The sequence below is a fragment of the Gastrolobium bilobum genome, unplaced genomic scaffold, assembly GCF_033153095.1.
Source record: "Gastrolobium bilobum isolate Gb01-03AN ecotype WA unplaced genomic scaffold, APGP_CSIRO_Gbil_v1 utg32454, whole genome shotgun sequence".
Taxonomy (NCBI): domain Eukaryota; kingdom Viridiplantae; phylum Streptophyta; class Magnoliopsida; order Fabales; family Fabaceae; genus Gastrolobium; species Gastrolobium bilobum.
In genome coordinates, this window is record NW_026899996.1 from 1 (window position 1) to 19742 (window position 19742).

Consider the following 19742-nt stretch of genomic DNA (forward strand, 5'->3'; position numbering starts at 1 on the left):
AACTGCATTTGTAACTTGGATATTTCTGTGTAATTTGTGTAATCATGAGTTTCTCCTGCCGACCATGTGAAGTTTATGGTCTGATAAAATACGTGGTACCCATTCCCAGATTTAAATCTTGTTGTCCTCAGCAATAAATTTAAATCTAAAAGAATCCTAAGCAAGAAATCAGCAAATTTTGATATTGTACTCTGCACACATGTCACAGATAAGGAAACTACGTCAGCATGTCATATATCCAAAAAAATATCATAGTCATGTCAGGATCAGTCTCAATATACATCTCATACCAACATGAACTAAAATCAACAAAAGAAAAAAAATCTAAACATTGAGACAATGGTCAATCCTCATCAATTTCAGTAGTGGGTGCAATATCATTTCTATCAGCATCCTGTGTAGTGTCTGCAACCATATCAGCATTAGTATTCGAGTATCCAACATGTTTGCAAAGTTAGTGCAATTTCCACATAACAATTCCCAGATTTATATTCAGATGCATTTACACCTGAAAGTCCATCTCAACAGAATTTGATCATTAACCTCAATGTTTTTATTTTTTTTGATTTTTATGATATGACTAAAATAAACTATGCTAAGAATAATTAAAATAAGCTAAACTAAATTTAAAATACTATACTAAAATGTTGGAAAATAAAAAATATAGTTGGGTTGCCTCCCAGAGGCGCTTGTTTTACGTACCGAGCCTGACGTACCTCTTTTATGTTCATGGTGGTTCAAAGCATGGGCTTGGTGATGACCAAGCTCTATCATTCAGAAATGGTGTCCTCCCATAGTACTCTTGTGCATATGAGTGAGATGAAGTAGGCTCAATAGCTTTGAATTTTGTGTTTACGTGTTTTCCCTTGCTCCTGAGCTTCTCCATTTTAACCTTTGGCTTACTTTCTTGAGAAGAATTCTCTTTGTGCTCTTCTTCTCCTTTCTTTTCACTAATATAGTAGACTTGATCTTCCGGTTGAATTATAGGTGAGGGAACTTCTTTATCAAAGAACTTGAAAATTGCTTGCTCCACGTCTACCCGTAAGATCAACTCGCATTTCGGTACATCAATCAGCGCTCCTGAGGTTGCCAAGAAAGGTCTTCCGAAGATCATAGGAATAGTAGAATTTTCCTCTATATCAAGGATGACAAAATCAACAGGAATGATGAATTTGTCAACCTTTACCAGTATGTCCTCAATAATGCCATAAGCTTGCTTTGTAGAACGGTCAGCCAATTGAACTATTGTCTTGGTTGGCCTTACTTCAGTGATCCCCAGTTTCTTCATCATAAATAGTGGCATCACGTTGATGCTGGCACCGAGATCACATAGAACATTTTTCACTTCCATATTGCCTATGTTGCATGGAATGCTGAATCTTCCTGGATCTTTAAGCTTTGGAGGCAACTTTTTCTGGGTAATGGCACTGCATTCCTCTGTCAGAGTCACCGTCTCACATTCTTGTAGCTTACGCTTTCGCGATAGAAGATCTTTCATGAACTTTGCGTAATTGGGCATGTTCTCCAAGGCTTCAGTAAACGGGATATTGATTTGCAGCTTCTTGAAAATGTCAAGGAACTTGGAATACTGCTGCTTTTTGATTTCCTCTCTGAACCTCTGCGGATATGGAATCTTTGCATAAGGTGAGAGCTCCAATGGCTTTTCTTGCCTTTCTTGAGCTTTCTTTTTCTCCCATTTGAACTCTTTCTTTTCAGGAACAGTTTTCTCTGCAGCAAATTCTTTGGCAACTTCCTTTTCTTTTTCCTTTTCAGTTGCAAGTTCATCATCTTTCTTTTTCTCAACTGAAGGCTTTACCACAGGTTCAATGGCTTTCTCACTCATAGTAGTAATCGCATTGCAGTGTTCCCTACTTGGATTTGGAATAGTGTTACCTGGAAAAGTTCCTTGAACTCTTTCAGTGAACTGCTTTGATAGCTGGCCAATCTGAGTTTCAAGATTCCGGATAGAAGCTTCTTGATTCCGGAATGAGGCCCTTGTCTCTTGCATAAAGGCTGAGGTGTCCTCTATGAAATTATTGGAACTTTGAATGTAGTCCGATGTGGTCTTGGATAGTTGTGCAAAGGCCTTTTCCCATTCTGATTGTTGTGGAGGTTGCTGTTGCACTGGCATAGGAGGATTCAGCTGATGGTTCGAACTGTAACTAAATCTCGGGTGTTGATTTTGATTTTTATTTCTCCACCCTTGATTTTGATTATTGCCGTATTGGTTCCTCCCTGGATTATATGGAGCTTTTTTATCATGCCAAATTCCATTAACATCTGCAGTTTCGGGTGCCCCGCAGTCTTCAGTAGCATGAGCACCTGCACAAATACCACAAGTTATTTGAATATTATTAACAGAAGAGACTTGAGAACTGGTAAATTGCTTTGTGAGAGCATCTAGTTGTTCTTGTTGTTTCTTGTTAATTTGTAAAATCTGTTCATTCTGAGCTAAGATGGCATCATAGCCATCAAGCTTCATAATCCCCGCTCTTCTCTGTGGTACTGGAGCATTATCATCCTCCTGAGAGGCTAGAGACTCTAGTAATTCCAAGGCTTCCTCTGGAGTTTTTGTTTTTAAGGACCCTCCCGATGCAGCATTCACCAATGTTCTTGTGTTGGGTGTCATCCCTTGGAAGAAAGTTCTCGCTTGCTCCCAGGCTTCAATGCCATGTTGGGGACACTTCCTGAGTAGTCCTTTGAATCTTTCCCATGCTTCATATAGAGATTCACTTTCTTTTTGTTCAAAAGAAGTGATATCCGCCTTGAGCTTTGCCATTTTCGAAGATGAGAAAAATTTCTCTAAAAATTTTGTTGCCAAGTCGTCCCAGTTGGTGATGCTTCCTTGAGGTAATGACTGCAACCATCCTCTCGCATCATCTTTAAGTGAACAAGGGAACAATCTGAGCAAAATAGCATCCCGAGACACCCCATTCATCTTCAAGGTATCACAGTATAGCAAGAAGTTTTCTAGATGGATGTAAGGGTCTTCCGTGCTTCCTCCGGCAAATTGATCTTTCTGAATCAGTTGCAATAACGCAGGCTTGAGTTCAAAATTGTTAGCATCCACGTTTGGTCTAACAATGCTCGCCGTCTGTGGAACTCGAGCAGGAGTCATGTAATCTCCTAATGTTCTCGGAGGTGGTGGAGGTACATTGTTGTCTCTCATTGCTTCTTCTTTTGGTTCTGTTGAGCTTGAAGCTTCTTTCTCTTGCTGTCTTCTTTCTTTAGCAAGTTTTCTGTTTCTTTTTGTTGTTTTCTCTATCTCCGGGTCGAATTGCAAGGAATCGGTGTCAACGGTTCCTCGCATAAACCAGAAAAATAGATTATATAAAATAAGAAAATAAAACTGAATTTAAATAACAGAAAATTAAATAACAGAAAATAAGGTCCAATCTAAAGAATTAATAGCTACTATTAATGTTGAAATAGTAATCCCCGGCAACGGCGCCAAAAACTTGTTGCTACTCACGGCAAGTGCACCGATCGTACAAGTAATATATGATTAAGTAAGAGATCGTTCCCACGAGGATTACAGTTCAAGCACTAATTCACTATCGCAAACTTAGTTGGACAATCGAAAGTGTATTTGGAAACAGGATTTGAATTGCAAAATTAAAATATTAAATATTAAGCTAATTACTTGCAAGAATTAAAGACAAGAAATTAAAGATGTGATTTAACTAATAAAATAAAAACGTAGCTAGGGGTTCGATTTCATTTAATCTCCTTATTACGTTTGAATTCCTTCTTAATGTTAATTGTCCTTAGTATCAATCTAATCAATTCTTTCGCATGTTATTAGAGCTCAATCCCTTGTTACTCTAAAACCTTTACAATATTGGAAGAACCCTAGTTCCCCGGTTATTCCCCAAGCATGCAAGCATTAAATTCAAGAATCTTAAAGATTACGCAAACCCTATGTCTATCCCTAGAATCATAACGTTTACGATGAAGTTATCAGATATGGATCACACACCAACATTCCTATTGTCATGCATTCACCGATGGTCATTATATAAGATTCAAGCCTATATAAAGCATTAAAAACAGATAACTTCATTCATGATAAAAAGGAAAATTAACGTACGAATTATTCAAAGCATAATAAATCGACTAAAATCCATCTAACCCTAACTACTTAAAGAACTAGCCGGACATGGCAAAATCAAGAACAAAAGAAAATAGAAAAGCTCCCCCAAACTCCATAAGTGATTGGTGGATCTTCAATATCTCCAGTGAACACTTGACGTTGATCCGTCTCCGCCCCTCACGAACATGAATCTGATGTTCCTCCGCGTTCCTTCAGCCTCCGAGCACCCAAGAGTTGTTTAGCAATGTAAAAGTTATTCTTCTGGTTGCCAATGGTGTTTTTTTATAGGTCAAGAGTTCGTATCTTGATGAAACACCTTGAATGGGCCTAAGTTGGGTTTCTGGGGCGCTTAAGCTTGCTTCATCGCGCTTAAGCCCCCTAGAACGGTGATTGCAGAATTCGCGTTGCGCGCTTAAGCGCGCTGTAGGGCGCTTAAGTGCGATCTTCCAGTCAGAATTTTCTTCTTCCAGCGCGCTTAAGCCCTGAGTTAGGGGCTTAAGCGCCCATAGGCCGAGACTTTTTGCGTATTTTGGAGGCTTAAGCTTCCTTATTGGGGCTTAAGCTTCCATTGGCAGAGGCTATTTGCTTGTTTAGGAGGCTTAAGCTTCATGATGGAGGCTTAAGCTTCCTCTCTAACAACTTGATAAGATCTTAAATCTATCTTGTTTTTGATCTTCCTCTATCATCTCTTGATCTCATATCTTCTAGTTGTGATCTCTATCTATCAAATCTTCATCTTTTGACTCCTTTTGTCAACAAATCCCTAAAAAATAGCAAGGATGATTCAATTAAACAAAAATTCAGATAATGTTCATGATTATCCTATTAAAACCCTAGTTTTTGACTTGTTTAATTAGATAATTCATATTATTTTAGTCCATAAAACAAGATAAACTAAAGGTTTATCAAGACTCCATCTACTCTCAAGTAATTAAGGTAATCTTTAAACCCTATGAGTTTTTAATAGGCAAATCCTAAATATAAATACATGATGTGCATAGATTGTCTATGCTTCTGCATAATTTTTTTTGTTTTTATCCTCATATAGTGGCGCAAGTTTTGACCAACGTGTAGCCTTTTCTTCACTTTCACGTGGTTGTGTTCATTCATTCTTTTTGTTTAGCCTAAGGAACACTTTTTTGTTCAACCACCACGCTCTCATTCGATTTTGTTTTAACTTTCTAGTCTAAACTTGTAGCATGGATGCTTACGTTAAGGAAGAAGCGCTGGAGATTCCGAATGTTCCCGATCGCAGGCAGAGAAATGGCGCCGTTTCCCCGCTCCCTCCTGACTCGGTTATTGAACTCAGTAGCGGTAGTAGCAGTAGCGATTCCGATTCCGACGTCGATTTGGATAGCGTAATCGCCAGCGCGGCGCAAACCGGCGTTTCGGGAGAAAGCCCTAGGAAGAAACGGAAGATGGACGACGTGGGAGTGGTTTTGCCCGTTGGATTCCTCAGCCCTCTCCCTCCGGCGCCGTTCCCACCGCCGCAGCCTTTGCTGTCCTTGCCGGCGCCGGAGTGGGCTTCTGCTTCGGCGGCGAGTTCCAACAGGAGTGCGAGTTTGGTCCTGAATAGCCCTAAGCAGTTTTGGAAGGCCGGAGATTACGATGGCGCTCCTGTCTGTGGCTTCGATACTTCAACCGGTGCGTGTTTCTCTGTTTCGAGAGGGTTTTGTTTATTATCTTTCTTCACATGAATTGATGGCTAATTACTGATTGCAAACCTTATTATGTTATAGCTCTTTACTGATTGCAAACCTTATTATGTTCTAGCCTTGTGATTATTAGTGGTCCTGTTTTTTCAGTGCTGATGTTTATTCCGAATTGAAAGAATTTTATCACATTACAGTTGCTTTGTGTAACAAAAATATCAGAAGGTGAAAAATAAGATGAAGGTGTCAAAAAGTCCCACATAGTTATATTATTCTTACGTAGTTATATTTTATCTTTTTTTCAACACTTTGTATCTTTTATTTGGGTTCATCTACCCACCGACCCCAATTAGTTTGGAATAAAGATATTGTTGATGTTGATTAGATTAATTGAAGCAGCTCTTGATTTTTTTAATTTTTTTTCTAGTTTTTTTCTAGTTTTTTTTTTTTTTTTTTTTTGAGTTCTTTGAATTTGCCTGTGTTCTTGACAATGCACCATAACCTGATATTTACTGTAGAATCTGCAGTTGGTATGGATCACGTCAGAGTTCACCCTAAGTTTCTACATTCTAATGCTACAAGTCATAAGTGGGCTCTTGGAGGTAATCTGGGCATGTTTGTATCAGTGGTTAATCATTTCGGTGATATCGAGTGATTTATATTCCCCCCTTTGGTTCTTAGACATTTATTGTAATTTAGCATGCTTAGATTGATTATTTTTCTGCAGCTTTTGCTGAGCTTTTGGACAATTCATTGGATGAGGTAGGCCACTTCGCTTGTTTTATTAAGTACTGGTTGTGATTATTTCCCTTATTTACTACTTCTTGAATTTGACTTCAGGTTTGTAATGGGGCTACATATGTTAATGTAGATATGCTTGTAAGTAAGAAAGATGGCACCAGGATGTTGCTGATTGAAGGTATTGTCATTTATGAATTGTTTACTTAATAGATCTATGGAAAGAAACTAAATGTAGCAGATTGATAATTCTGATGATTTGTTTTGGTAATAGAAAGGGATATAAAATAGGATATGCTTTAATCATGCTTCTGTGTGCAAGAACACCCAGTAGGATTTCATAGAAATATGTGGCTTTTATTCCTCCATGAATTTTTTTTTGTCAATTTATATTTCTGATCTGTTTAGAAATTCTTGCGTAAAATGTTCAATGTTTGTTGGGACCTTACTTGTCTTAAACAAGTACATGATGGAATACGATTGGCAATTTAGAACTCATTCGGATTACTTTAAATTTCTAATCCCACCTTTATTTCATCTATAATTTGTTTTCTTTCTTTAAATTGATATCCAAAGTACAATCAGCACTGCACCTTTTTTTTCATTTAGAAGCAGTATTTCTGATGTTACATGATAAGAATATTAGAAAAGATTTAAAAATTTGATTTATGAATGTCTTGTGAATAGAGTCCTAATAGAAGATTTTATACTCTCCCTTCTTTTTCTGTTTTTGAAATCTAAAACATTGTATTGTTGATTGTTATTTCAGATAATGGTGGTGGGATGGATCCTGATAAAATGCGTCAATGCATGTCGCTGGGGTATTCCGAGAAAAGCAAATTGGCAAATACAATTGGACAATGTAAACCTTTAGTTTAGGGGAGAAGATAAATCTTGTTTAATATTTCATTTCAGAAGATAAATCTTTTTGAATATTTCATTCCAGAGAGTATACTGATGTTTTAGTGTTTATGTGATAGATGGAAATGGCTTTAAAACAAGTACCATGAGGCTCGGGGCTGATGTAATTGTATTCTCCCGTTGTCATGGGAAAGATGGGAAGAGGTTTGTTTAAATTTCTTATTGTTTCATTCAATTTTCTTTTCAAGCTGGAGATTATTCTGCATGTTGGTGAGAATTAAATTCTGAATTAGTAATTTTAGTATTTGTTATATCTTTCTTCAAGTAATCAATAGTTGGTGTTTTAGTATTTGTTGGCTTTAGGATGCTCGTTTACATATACAGAGGTCAAGTATTTATACGTATCACTATTAGCAGTGCAATGTAATGTTAACTTCTCATTGCAGATATTGAATAATTATTTTATTCATAAGTTAAAATTATATGAAGTAAATAGGTAACAATCTTTTTGCAAAAAAAGTAAGGGTAAGATTACGTAAAGTTTTCCCCTCTTGGTGGAAGAAGTTTTTGTAATTGTGAGAAGTGTGCTTACATTATGGGTGCAATTTAAAATGCTTCCTTTTGAAAAGTTCCTTGTTTGCTGCACTCTGATGGTTTTGTAATTTGTTATTGTTTGGAGAAACAAGTGTCCATTTATATTTTAGGTTACCTGGTCTATCTTTGGCACAATCAATAATTGTAGAATTGTCATTAATAACTATCAGCGTAATGTCATTGATACGGACCACCAAGAATACGGAAAAATAATAATAAAACACAGCTATTTGGGCCCAGAAGAATATGGATTTTCTTATATATTGAATGAAGAAACTGAATTACAAGCAGAAATGGAACTACAATATTTAATGGCAGAAAAATAAGGCTATTACAGAAATCAACTAAAGCTTAATGTAGTAACTATAAAATCCCAGCACATTCGAGAGGTGCTGAAGCTCTCCCAAGGACCATTCTCTATTTCCAAATTCCCGATGCCCCATGCACGTTCCCACTCCCATTACTTAACCTCCATTGTGCTGTGCCCCTCCATTCAGTTGTAACAAACTTGCTGAGTCATCATTTGTTGAGCTTGGAGCAGCATGGGTAGTGAGGCTTGGGTTTGGATCATCATTGGCCGCATAATTTGGGCTTGGATCAGCATAAGTTGGAGCCCAAACTCTTCTATTTTTGTCTCTCTTGTACACCCTATTGGGCTGGGGCTTATCAATACTCCCCCCCAATTTAAGTACCTTGTCCTCAAGGTGGAAGTGAGGGAACTGTTGGTGGATGACATCAAAGGACTCCCAAGTGTTTTCAAACTCGGGTAAATGACACCATTTGAGCAGAACTTCCAGCTCGCCCTTGTTGGATCGCCTCCATTGAACCAGCTTTTCAGGTTCCACTATGAGCTCCCACCCTTCTGTCAGCATGGAAGGCAAGGGCTGAGCGTTTGTAACAGGTGTAACTGTCGGCTTAAGAAGAGATACATGGAATACCGGATGGACCTGGCATCCTGGAGGTAATTGGAGTCGGTAGGCAGCCTCCCCAATCCTCTCCACAATAGGGTACGGACCATAGTATCTTGGGCTAAGTTTTTCATTAACTCGCTTAGCAAGAGTCTTGAGTCTATAAGGTTGTAACCGTAGATAAACTAGGTCACCTGGGCTGAAATGAACGTCTCTCCTATGTTGGTTGGCATGAATTGTCATTCTGTTTTGGGCCCGAACCAAATTCTGTTTTAAATCTTGCAAAACAGTATCCCTCTCGGACAGGGAACGAGAAATGGCATCTACTGCAGAGGAGTAGCTATCACACCGGAGCAGATGAGGAGGGTCAGTACCGTATAAAGCCTTGAAAGGGGTCATGCCTGTGGCATCTTTGTAGGTAGTATTATACCAGAATTCAGCCCATGCAATCCATTTGGGCCATTGCTTGGGTTTAGGACTGCAGAAGCACCGCAAGTATACCTCTAAGCACCGGTTAACCACTTCCGTTTGACCATTCGTTTGCGGGTGGTAAGCGGTACTGTAATGTAGTTTAGTACCGGCACTTTTGAACAATTCAGTCCAAAAAGCACTAAGAAAAACCCTGTCACGATCAGAAACAATAGTCAGTGGGAATCCATGAAGCCTCACTACCTCTTTGATGAATAATTCAACGACCTCCTTTGCTGTGTATGGGTGCGTGAGGGGCAAAAAATGGGCATATTTTGTTAGACGGTCCACAACCACAAAGATTGTATCAAAACCCATGGCTTTGGGCAGCCCCCCAATAAAGTCCATAGAGATATCAGACCATACCTTCACAGGGATGGGCAATGGCTGCAAAAGGCCGGCAGGGGTCAGATTTTGGGCCTTGCTTTGTTGGCAAACTATACAAGCAGCCACGTAATCCTTGATGGTTCGTTTCATCCCCTCCCAATAAACCAAGTTAGCCAGCCGCTTGTAGGTTCTGAAAAAACCCGAATGTCCCCCAAAACTCGAGTCATGGAATTCTTGAAGCAAAATAGGGATGAGTTTGGAAGTTTTAGAGACAACCAGCCAATCATTGTAGAATAGTCTGCCCTCCTTCAATTTAAACCCCTGATGAGCAGTGCTACCAACCAGTAAGTCTTGTAAAATAGCCCTCAGTTTGTTGTCAACTTGTAACTCTTGCTCCAGCTCTTGTAACTCGGGCATTTGTAACCTGGTAATGCTGGCCATCTGCATTTGCCTAGAAAGGGCATCGGCAACGTGATTCTCCTTACCCGGATGATATTGAATTTCAAAATCAAATCCGAGTAGCTTCACAGCCCACTTTTGCTGGTCTTCATTTAAAACTTTTTGATCAGTGAGAAACTTCAAACTCCTTTGGTCAGATTTAATTATAAAATGCCTCCCCATCAGATAATGCTTCCATTTCTGTACTGCGAATACTATAGCCATTAACTCTTTTTCATAAATGGACTTTGCCTGTGCCCTTGGATAAAAACCTTGACTCAAAAAGGCCACTGGTCTATTGCCTTGCATTAAGACGGCCCCAATGCCTTTGCCTGAAGCATCAGTGGTCACAGTGAAGGGCTGAGAGAAATCTGGCAATGCCAAAACCGGAACAGTAACCATCTTCTTCTTTAGCTCTTCAAAAGAGCGCGCTGCTGCCTCACCCCACTGAAAGGCATCTTTCTTTAATAAATCCGTCAGAGGTTTTGCAACTTTGCCATAATCTTGCACAAACCTCCTGTAGTAACCTGTGAGGCCCAAAAAACCTCTCAAACCTTTGATATTTTTGGGTGCTGGCCATCTTGTCATGGCGTCAATCTTACTAGGGTCAGCACTTACCCCTTCAGCCGATATGATGTGCCCCAAGTACTCCATGTGGTCCCTGCCAAAACTACATTTTTTTTTGTTGCACACTAAGGAATTAATCCGCAGCACCCTAAAAACCTGAATCAAATGTTCCATGTGCTCTTCGCGGTTCTGGCTGTATATGAGTATGTCGTCAAAAAATACCAGTACAAATTTTCTCAGAAATGGGCCCAATACGTCATTCATCAGGGCTTGAAATGTGGATGGGGCGTTTGTTAACCCAAAGGGCATCACCAAGTACTCGTAATGCCCTTGATGCGTTCTAAACGTTGTCTTGGGTATATCTTCTTCACGCATTCTGATCTGGTGAAACCCAGACTTCAGATCAAGCTTAGAAAAAATGGAGGAGCCCCCAAGCTCGTCCAACAACTCATCAACCACCGGGATGGGGAATTTATCAGGGATAATCAGCTTATTCAGGGCCCTATAGTCTACACACACCCTCCAACTCCCATCTTTTTTTTTTACTAAAATCATTGGGCTGGAGTAAGGACTAGTGCTATGTCTTATCATGCCATCACTAAGCAACTCAGCAACAAGACTTTCAATTTCGGATTTTTGATAATGGGGATACCTGTATGGCCGTATGTTAGGCACCTGACTCCCTGACTTCAAATTGATGGCATGGTCATGACTCCTGCTCGGTGGCAGTCCCCTTGGCTTTTGGAATATATCCTCAAATTCTGCAAGCAGCCTCTCTAGCTCCACCCACTGAATGTTGCTCCTTTCATCTTCTCTGTCATCAGTCTTCAGGTAGAATCCTTGGCCATGGTCTTGGAGAGCCTTTACAATGGATTTCAAAGAGACCACAGAACGGTATAGTGCTGGGTCTCCCCTGATTGTAACTTCACGACCTTCTCGAACAAACTTCAGTGTTAGCTCCTTAAAATTGGCCTTAATTTCTCCTAATTGGGTCAACCATTCCAACCCCAACACGACATCAGAGCTCCCCAATTCGAAAAGATAAAAGTTTTGAGTAACCAGTGAACCCTGAAGCAGAATATCCACCCCCTTACAGACCCCTTGACAGCTGATCTTGTGGCCGTCACCCACCACCACGTTGTAAGCAGTGGTCTCTGTTATGGGCAGACCCAATTTCTCTGCCACCTCCCTTCGTACAAAATTGCTTGACGCTCCACAGTCGACCATCACCGTGACGTCCGTTCCCAGAATTTTTCCCCACACCTTGAGCGTCTGGCTCGAAGTGATACCCAACAAACTATGCATGGAAAGTTGTAGGGCCACGTCCTTGTCTCCTTCACCCCTGACTTCATCATCGATCATCGTCGCTACCGCCTCATGGTCTTCTACCTTGTCATCATCTTCTTCGTCGACTATCAGCACACGAAGTTGTCGAAATTTGCACCGATGGTTGGGGTTCCACTTCTCGTTGCACTTGAAGCAAAGACCCTTCATATGACGATCCCTCATCTCCGCCTGTGAGAGACGACAGTTGTTGCTCCCTTGACTCTCCGTCATCGGACCTCCACTGTCGGTGCCAGGTATTTTCGTGGTCGACTCTCTCTGTCCGTCGTCATTTGGTGCCCTAGAATTTTGGGGATCTGGATTGTTCTGATTAAATGAATTTGGTGAGTTATTAACCCGACCCGGGTTGGATGGGTTATGTGAACCCAAACCACCCCAGCTGCCATTTCGATTGGAGCTGGCCCAACCGCGTTGGGCTTGACCTCCTTTTCCTGGCCCAGTCCAACCGAGCCTTCTCCCTGCGCCAACCTCTTCTTCCCTCCATGCGTCGTTTCTCCTCTCGATCTTCAGGGCATATTTCATCATCTCAGTCAGGCTTATTCCTGGGTTCATCATCAGTTCCTCCCTAACGCTGCTCCGAACTCCGTTAAGCCACGCCCCCTTCAACAACTCTTCATCCTCGAAACACAACGCTCCAATTACTCTTTCGAACTCAGTTCGAAACTCAGCCACCGTTCCCGTTTGCTTAAGGGTATAGAGAGCTCTGTAAGGGTTGTCAAGAGCATCAGGCTGAAACCGGCTCAACAACTCCCTACGAAAAAACTCCCAATTCGCATTGGGGTTGTTTATCTCCCACCAAAGGTACCATTGCAAAGCTTCCCCTTCTAGCGTCACCATCACCGCTGCCAATTTCTCTCCCTCGGCTATTCCATTGATGCTGAAGTACCTCTCTACTTTATTAATCCACCCATACGCGTCATCGCCACAGAATAAAGGGATGTCTAGCCTTCTGGACATGGGAGGAACCGTGTTGAACCTCCTTCCTGGTGCTTCCCTGTTGGAACCATCATGCTCTTCATGAGAGCCACTTCTCCATCGTTCCGCTATTTCATCTAACCTCCGGATGATCTCCACAACTCCCTTCTCACTCGCGTCCATCCTCCTGAGTATTTCATCGTTTTGAACTTCGTTTCTGCGCAGCCGTTCTTCCATCAATTCGATTCGGTTCTCCATGTTTCTTGTGACTACCATCCCACAGAGCTCCTAGATCGGAGCTCTGATACCAGTTTGATACGGACCACCAAGAATACGGAAAAATAATAATAAAACACAGCTATTTGGGCCCAGAAGAATCTGGATTTTCTTATATATTGAATGAAGAAACTGAATTACAAGCAGAAATGGAACTACAGTATTTAATGGCAGAACTATTACAGAAATCAACTAAAGCTTAATGTAGTAACTATAAAATCCCAGCACATTCGAGAGGTGCTGAAGCTCTCCCAAGGACCATTCTCTATTTCCAAATTCCCGATGCCCCATGCACGTTCCCACTCCCATTACTTAACCTCCATTGTGCTGTGCCCCTCCATTCAGTTGTAACAAACTTGCTGAGTCATCTTTGTTGAGCTTGGAGCAGCATGGGTAGTGAGGCTTGGGTTTGGATCATCATTGGCCGCATAATTTGGGCTTGGATCAGCATAAGTTGGAGCCCAAACTCTTCTATTTTTGTCTCTCTTGTACACCCTATTGGGCTGGGGCTTATCAGTCATGCTTGAGGATGAATTTGTTATATTTGTATTTCAATAACCATTGTTTATCATGGCATGCTTCTCTATCTAACTGGGTGATTTGGACATTGTTATTAGCTCTACACAAAGCATAGGCTTGCTGTCTTACACATTTTTGAGGAGTACAGGGAAGGAAGACATTGTAGTACCCATGGTAATTTGTACTATTTCCTTATTTGTTTTAATTTACATGCACACATTACGCGCACCTTCATGTATGCACTCACGTGCACACACGTAGCCACATCAGTAATTGCAAGAGGCCTTGCGCCTGTCAATTAATGAACTTTATCTTTTGAGGTATTATATAATTATAGTTTACACTATTATATTGAAATAGTGAATTAATGGGAGAGTCTAATTTATCTACTCAAGGATTGTCGAATTCCCATGGACATATGTTACATCTTAATCTAGATTTATCCTTGATCACCGTAGCAACTGTGCTTGCAATTAATTATCTCATTTTCAGCTGTGAGGTTTGTGTTATCACCAACAAAAATAATAATTTGATTCATTAGTAACAAATAATGGGATGGGGATGTTTGTAGATTGGATGAATCTATTTCTGTGAGAGACATTCATGGTTGAGAATGTGTTTTCTATTGAATTTGATTATTTGAATTTATGTTCCTCTAACATGCATCTAAATGTTGTTTATACTGAAATGAAAGCTGGACTATGAAAGAGGTGGACAGGAATGGAATAGGATGATACGAACTTCTCTGAAAGATTGGAATAAAAATGTTGAAACAATAGTTCAATGGTCGCCAGTTTCCAATGAGGCTGATCTAATTCGTCAGGTAATCACTTGCTATTTGAGGGGGTAATTGATTTCATATCTTTTTCTTTTCTGACATTTCCTCTTCTGGGTTTTATTGCCTAATTTAATGAGCTGTCAGGTTATATATTTGTATGTCGGTTAACTGATATTGTCTTACTCTAATACAATTTTCAGTTCAACCTGATGAAAGATCATGGTACTCGAATAATCATATACAATCTTTGGGAGGATGATCAAGGTCAGCTAGAACTTGATTTTGATGCAGACGCACATGTATGTCTGATGACTGAATTATATTATCCTCCACACTCCCCTCCTTGTCCTTACAAAAGAAAAAAAAATATCCATTTATTTTAAACAAATTTTGACATGTTTATGTTGTGTGTCAGGATATTCAAATAAGAGGTGTAAATCGGGATGAGAAAAAAATACAAATGGCTAAAGAGTTCCCCAACTCTAGACACTTCCTAACTTACCGACATTCACTAAGGGTAATTCAAGATTATTATTGTTACTATTATTATTTGTTTCAGACATCAGCATATTAAGTTGTTTCTTGTGTTCCTGGTCTGTAAGTGTATATGTTAATTAAGTAAAGGTTTTCAAAGTTGAAACCTTGAAAATGGAGAATTAATTAGACATAGACTCTAGAAAGAAAACTTATTTAAAGATTGATCGAAAAGATTTAGTTCAATTTCATATTTAATATACACGTGAATGTGCCTTTTGTGTGTGTGTATTATTATATTTCTCATGATTATTATTCTTGTCTATCCAGAGTTATGCCTCAATTTTATACCTGAGATTTCCACCGGGCTTCCGAATTATTCTTAGAGGGAAAGATGTTTTGCATCACAATATAGTGAATGATATGATGATGTCTCAGGAGGTGACATACAAGCCACAATCGGGGGCTGATGGGATTCCAAAGGATTCAAATGTAATGTCAATTTAATTTAAAGTTTGATCTTCCTAACTTAGCAGTATGATTTAATCTAGATCTTATGACAGATGGTTGCTGTTGTTACTATTGGATTTGTCAAGGATGCAGTTCATCATGTTGATGTTTCAGGGTTTAATGTTTATCACAAGAATCGACTTATTAAGGTGGGGTTTGTTATGATACATCATTTGTTTTTTGGTTATGTTATCTTGTATCTGAAGAAGCTCATCCCCCTCTTTTCCCTTTTGAAGTTTTTGTGGTCCAACTGCTTTTGAGATAATAAAGAATATTTTCTCAGTTGTTAACTTGTGTCTGTTGATTTTAGTCTATAATTGGTCATTTGACGCGTGCGCGCGCGCGCGCACACACACACATATATTTGTACTGGCATATTTGTACTGTTGTTGCACTTTATCTCCTGTGTTTTTGTTAAGTTTCATCCATGTCGATTCGATTCTGTTCGTAAAATTGTTTGCTGTCTGTTTTCAAACTGGCTTTTTTATTATGAGTTTCTTTTGAATTAAATTAACATTTATTTGTTTGGTTGGAATTTGAAAATTAAATGAAAAACTCTAGATATTCACTTTTGTTCAAATCGTCAAGACTTCCTTTGAACTACTCATTTTTTTTGTTGGGGGGATTAAGTTCAGAAGCTGTTTTATGATAAAAAAATCAATGTGGACTTTCCCTTTTGGTGGATTTTTGGACTTGGGGGAGTTAGGTTCAGTTTGTAGAGGTCCAAACGTTGTCATTATAGTTTATTCTTACGGGTGGTTTTCATGATTGTCAGCCATTCTGGAGGATCTGGAATCCAGCAGGAAGTGGTGGGCGTGGGGTCATAGGTGACACTTTTTCCTGTGCTCTTTTGAGATCCTCTTATCAAGTTGACTATACTCATTTAGGATATGGTTCATTTCCATTTGCAGGTGTGTTGGAAGCCAACTTTGTTGAACCTGCTCATGATAAGCAAGGCTTTGAGCGTACTTTAGTTTTATCAAGACTGGAGTCACGACTGATACAAATGCAGAAGAATTATTGGTGATTCTTTATTCTCCATTGGATTATTCATGACAATTGTTTGAATAAACTATGAAGTGTTTTGGCTTTACTAATTTATTGTTTTCTTCTTTATTTAGGAGCTCTAACTGCCATAAAATTGGTTATGCTTCCAATCGAAGTAAGAAACAAATCAGCGGCTCTGCCGGTAAAGGTATGATATGAGGCCTTACTTTGTTGTAGTTTGATACATATGTTGCTTGCTCGTGGGGAGTGAAATCCTATTATGGATGACCTTGTGATTTCTACAAATGTATCTTATTTTGTAGAGACACCTACCGGTTGTGTTCCAGAATCATCTCAATCAAAAAGGAACTATTCTGCCACAAATGGCAAGGGAACAGCATTGACATCAGACAAACTGTGTTATAATTCGAATCAGAAACGGATACGAAAGGAACCAGAAAGATATAGTGCATACATAAATAGTCGTTTGTCAGCCTCTCCTAAAAGTAGGATACAAAGTTCATCTGAACAATCCTCATCTTGTGATGATATCAGTGATCAAATTAAGAAACAAGCAAAAGGTGGTAATCAAAAGACATCTAATGCTAAAAAGTCATTTGAAAATGATAATGAATGTTTACAAGAGACTACATCAAGTGGAAAAGCCTTGCAGTCCACGCGAGATTCTAAGCTGAAGGTCATGCATATCATCATCTCTCTCTATTTCTCTCTGTCTTCTTTCTATTTTTTCTGCCAGTATACATACTTACATTGCAACTTGAGCAAGTGCTGGTGATATGTGAGGTTTGAAAAGGGTGGATTCAGAAATCTACTACTTTTACAATAAATTTGCTGCATTTTATCAGAAGAAAGGCATGAAGAAAGAGTGACTGAATGGATGAAAATAATAGAAAAACGAGGATTTTGTAAACATCCAAACCGACAGAGCTTAGGTTTATTTTTTGAGGGGTTGGGGGAGGTCCTGGGTGTCAGGTTAAAGCAATGGTCTTTATCCATTGCTGAACATTAAACATTGAGAATAGATGATTACAAGTTTTAATATAGTGACCCCTAAGATGCTCCAAGGCACCTGCCTCAGTACTGTGTCTCAGCTCGTTGCTGGCGTGTGATTTGCTTTTTTAAAATATTTAGAACCTGGTTATAACTAACACCAATAGGAAATTTAAACTAAAATAGATTTGACCTATATAGCATGTTCTTGTGATTCAATTAGATGTTAGAATGATTTTCTGTCAATCTCTTACGAGAAAGTCATCAAACATAATGGGTAATACAAGGCATTGAGGATTTTATTTAAGGGAATTTGTTTACAACATGGGCATCTCAAAATGACTTTTGGTGGAGCTGATTGAAAAAGACTGCTTCATGACTCTGGCCTAGATTGGCTTAGAGCTTAAGATGCATTTTATCTTGATATTTATTTTTTTCTTGTTTGTGTTATTTGGCAATGGCTCCTAAACTGTGTTTGAAATGCAGGGACAAGATGTTAGTGATGGTGAGCGACCACTATCTGACGCTGATTTACAAACTCTGGAGCAGTTGAAAAAGGAGAATCGTGAGCTGAAGGAAAGGTATGTTGTAATTTTAGAAATTTCACTGCAAACCTTGGTTTCTTTATTGAACCTAATTCATTGACTCTTATCCTTCTTTTTTGTGCTTTTGGGTTACAGATTAGAGCGGAAGGAGGAAGAAATTTTGGGGGAAGTATTGCAGTATGAGAAAGACCGGTGTAAATCTCTTGAAACTCAGGTTTGAACCATGGAATTTTGTCTTTTAGACATCTGTGCTAGAAATATCAGAATAGCTTGGTTTGATGATGGTCTTTTCATTTATAAGTGAAATTGTTATGGCTGAAGCCCTAACAGATAAACATAGTCAGATTTCACTAGATTAAACATTAATAATTTCAAAATTTTAATAAAATATTGTATGGCCCATCGTCATCAATGCTTGGATAATAAGGATAATTTTGAAATTAAACAATGGTTAATTACATTTAACTTTGGTAAAGTTATTAACCCTCCCATCAAGGCTTTGGTAATGGCACCGAAGGCCTAAATAACAATTTTAGTTTTAACTCTTGTTAGCATTATACAACCTAACATTCGGTACATAAAGTTTGTGTCTCTGGCATTATGATTGTTTGGTAAAACTTTCCTTTGAGCTTGAGAGGAATAGAAATGTAATTTGCAAACTTGATGTCTAAATCTTGGTTGAGGGGAATATTAATGTTAAAGATGTTGTAGATTCAATTGAAACCAAATAGGAGGACAATGAATATGGTACTCGATGAATTTATCTAACCCCTAAAATTGCTTTGTCCATTTTAAATTTAATTGCATATTTCTTAAAATGTCTCCTCTTCTTTATCAGCTCCATGCCGCAGAAAAAAAGATTGAAGATTTGAACAAGGAACAAGAAACTCTAATTGATGTTTTCGCTGAAGAGAGGGATAGACGTAATGCTGAAGAGAAAAGTTTGAGAAAGAAGCTTCAGGTTTCACCTCGTAACTTAATACCCCTTTCCCCTGAATAGAAAATAAGAATGGAAAAAGAAGTGCTATCTTTTCTGTCTTTTTTTTAATCCAAAATACAATACAAGAGATTTGGATATTCATTGGATATTTTTGAATAAGCGTCACTAGATTTAGTTTTTCACCTGTAGGAGGCGTCAAATACCATTGAAGAGTTGCGTGACAAGGTACGGCTGCTGGAAAGGAAGTCTTCTAGTGGCAGACTAGAACGATGAAAGCCCTGTTACAGCATTTTCTGTGGGCATAGGGAGTTTATGTTTGCCTTATATGGTTATGAAGTTCCAAACTTGAGATTTAGGATGTCAGACTGTTTATTCATTGTATGTAATTTTCTAGCTTGCTACTTTATGATGCAGTATAGAAGAATGACTTGTTGACTGATTGTACAGTAGAGATGTAGGATGAGGTGCCTAGGTCTCCAAAACGCACGAGATATTGTAAAATTGAGGGCACCTGAAATTCATTTGCCAAACTGGAGAGGAAGTTTTGCTAAAAGGTTTCATAAAATTTACACTTGAATTTTAAGCAAGGCAAATGCTGCACTTTGTATGCCTATATTTTCCATTCAATAGCAAAATGACTATTTAACTATAATAAAAAGTTCTTTTTAGGAAAAAAAAACTTTGGATAAAAGGTCCCTTTGTTTGTAAAGAATACAAACTAATTCTGTCTAGTCTTGGAAAGCAATAGATGAGTCTGCCCTTTTAACAACTTTTTATTTGAAGATATATATATTTAA

General features: G+C 38.9%; 2 protein-coding genes and 1 non-coding gene across 4 annotated transcripts; 2 read left to right on the plus strand and 1 right to left on the minus strand.

The window, feature by feature from the left end:
• Positions 1-964: 964 nt before the first annotated feature.
• Positions 965-2629, minus strand: LOC133294791 (uncharacterized; the record flags this gene model as incomplete). Its single annotated transcript, XM_061493542.1, has 2 exons — positions 1817-2629; positions 965-1765 (listed from the first exon to the last, which is right to left on the minus strand). Coding segments are annotated over exons 1-2 (1614 nt in total), but the record flags the coding sequence as incomplete, so codon positions are not given.
• Positions 2630-2666: 37 nt separating this feature from the next.
• LOC133294803 (small nucleolar RNA R71) lies at positions 2667-2773 on the plus strand. Its single transcript, XR_009749250.1, has one exon. It is a non-coding gene; the product is annotated as a small nucleolar RNA R71 (small nucleolar RNA).
• Positions 2774-5192: 2419 nt separating this feature from the next.
• LOC133294793 (protein MICRORCHIDIA 7-like) lies at positions 5193-19495 on the plus strand. 2 transcript variants are annotated; one of them, XM_061493544.1, is made up of 20 exons: positions 5193-5737; positions 6264-6347; positions 6473-6507; positions 6586-6664; positions 7253-7345; positions 7464-7548; positions 13799-13874; positions 14395-14523; positions 14679-14777; positions 14894-14995; positions 15283-15444; positions 15516-15611; positions 16238-16289; positions 16374-16485; positions 16584-16657; positions 16773-17146; positions 17947-18041; positions 18141-18219; positions 18844-18966; positions 19135-19495. In XM_061493544.1, the coding sequence occupies exons 1-20, from the start codon at positions 5293-5295 to the stop codon at positions 19216-19218; spliced, it is 2478 nt and encodes an 825-aa protein (XP_061349528.1). In that variant the 5' UTR covers positions 5193-5292; the 3' UTR covers positions 19219-19495. The 2 variants fall into 2 exon arrangements, with proteins under 2 accessions (XP_061349528.1, XP_061349529.1); XM_061493545.1 differs by having other exon boundaries at positions 6273-6347.
• The last annotated feature ends 247 nt before the right edge of the window (positions 19496-19742 follow it).

Coding starts and splice junctions, on each gene's coding strand:
- LOC133294793 (XM_061493544.1), top strand. CDS start 5,293: ATGGATGCTTACGTTAAGGAAGAAGCGCTGGAGATTCCGAATGTTCCC. Junction 7,346..7,463: donor GGCAAATACAATTGGACAAT/GTAAACCTTTAG, acceptor TTTATGTGATAG/ATGGAAATGGCTTTAAAACA. Junction 16,486..16,583: donor CAAATGCAGAAGAATTATTG/GTGATTCTTTAT, acceptor TTCTTTATTTAG/GAGCTCTAACTGCCATAAAA.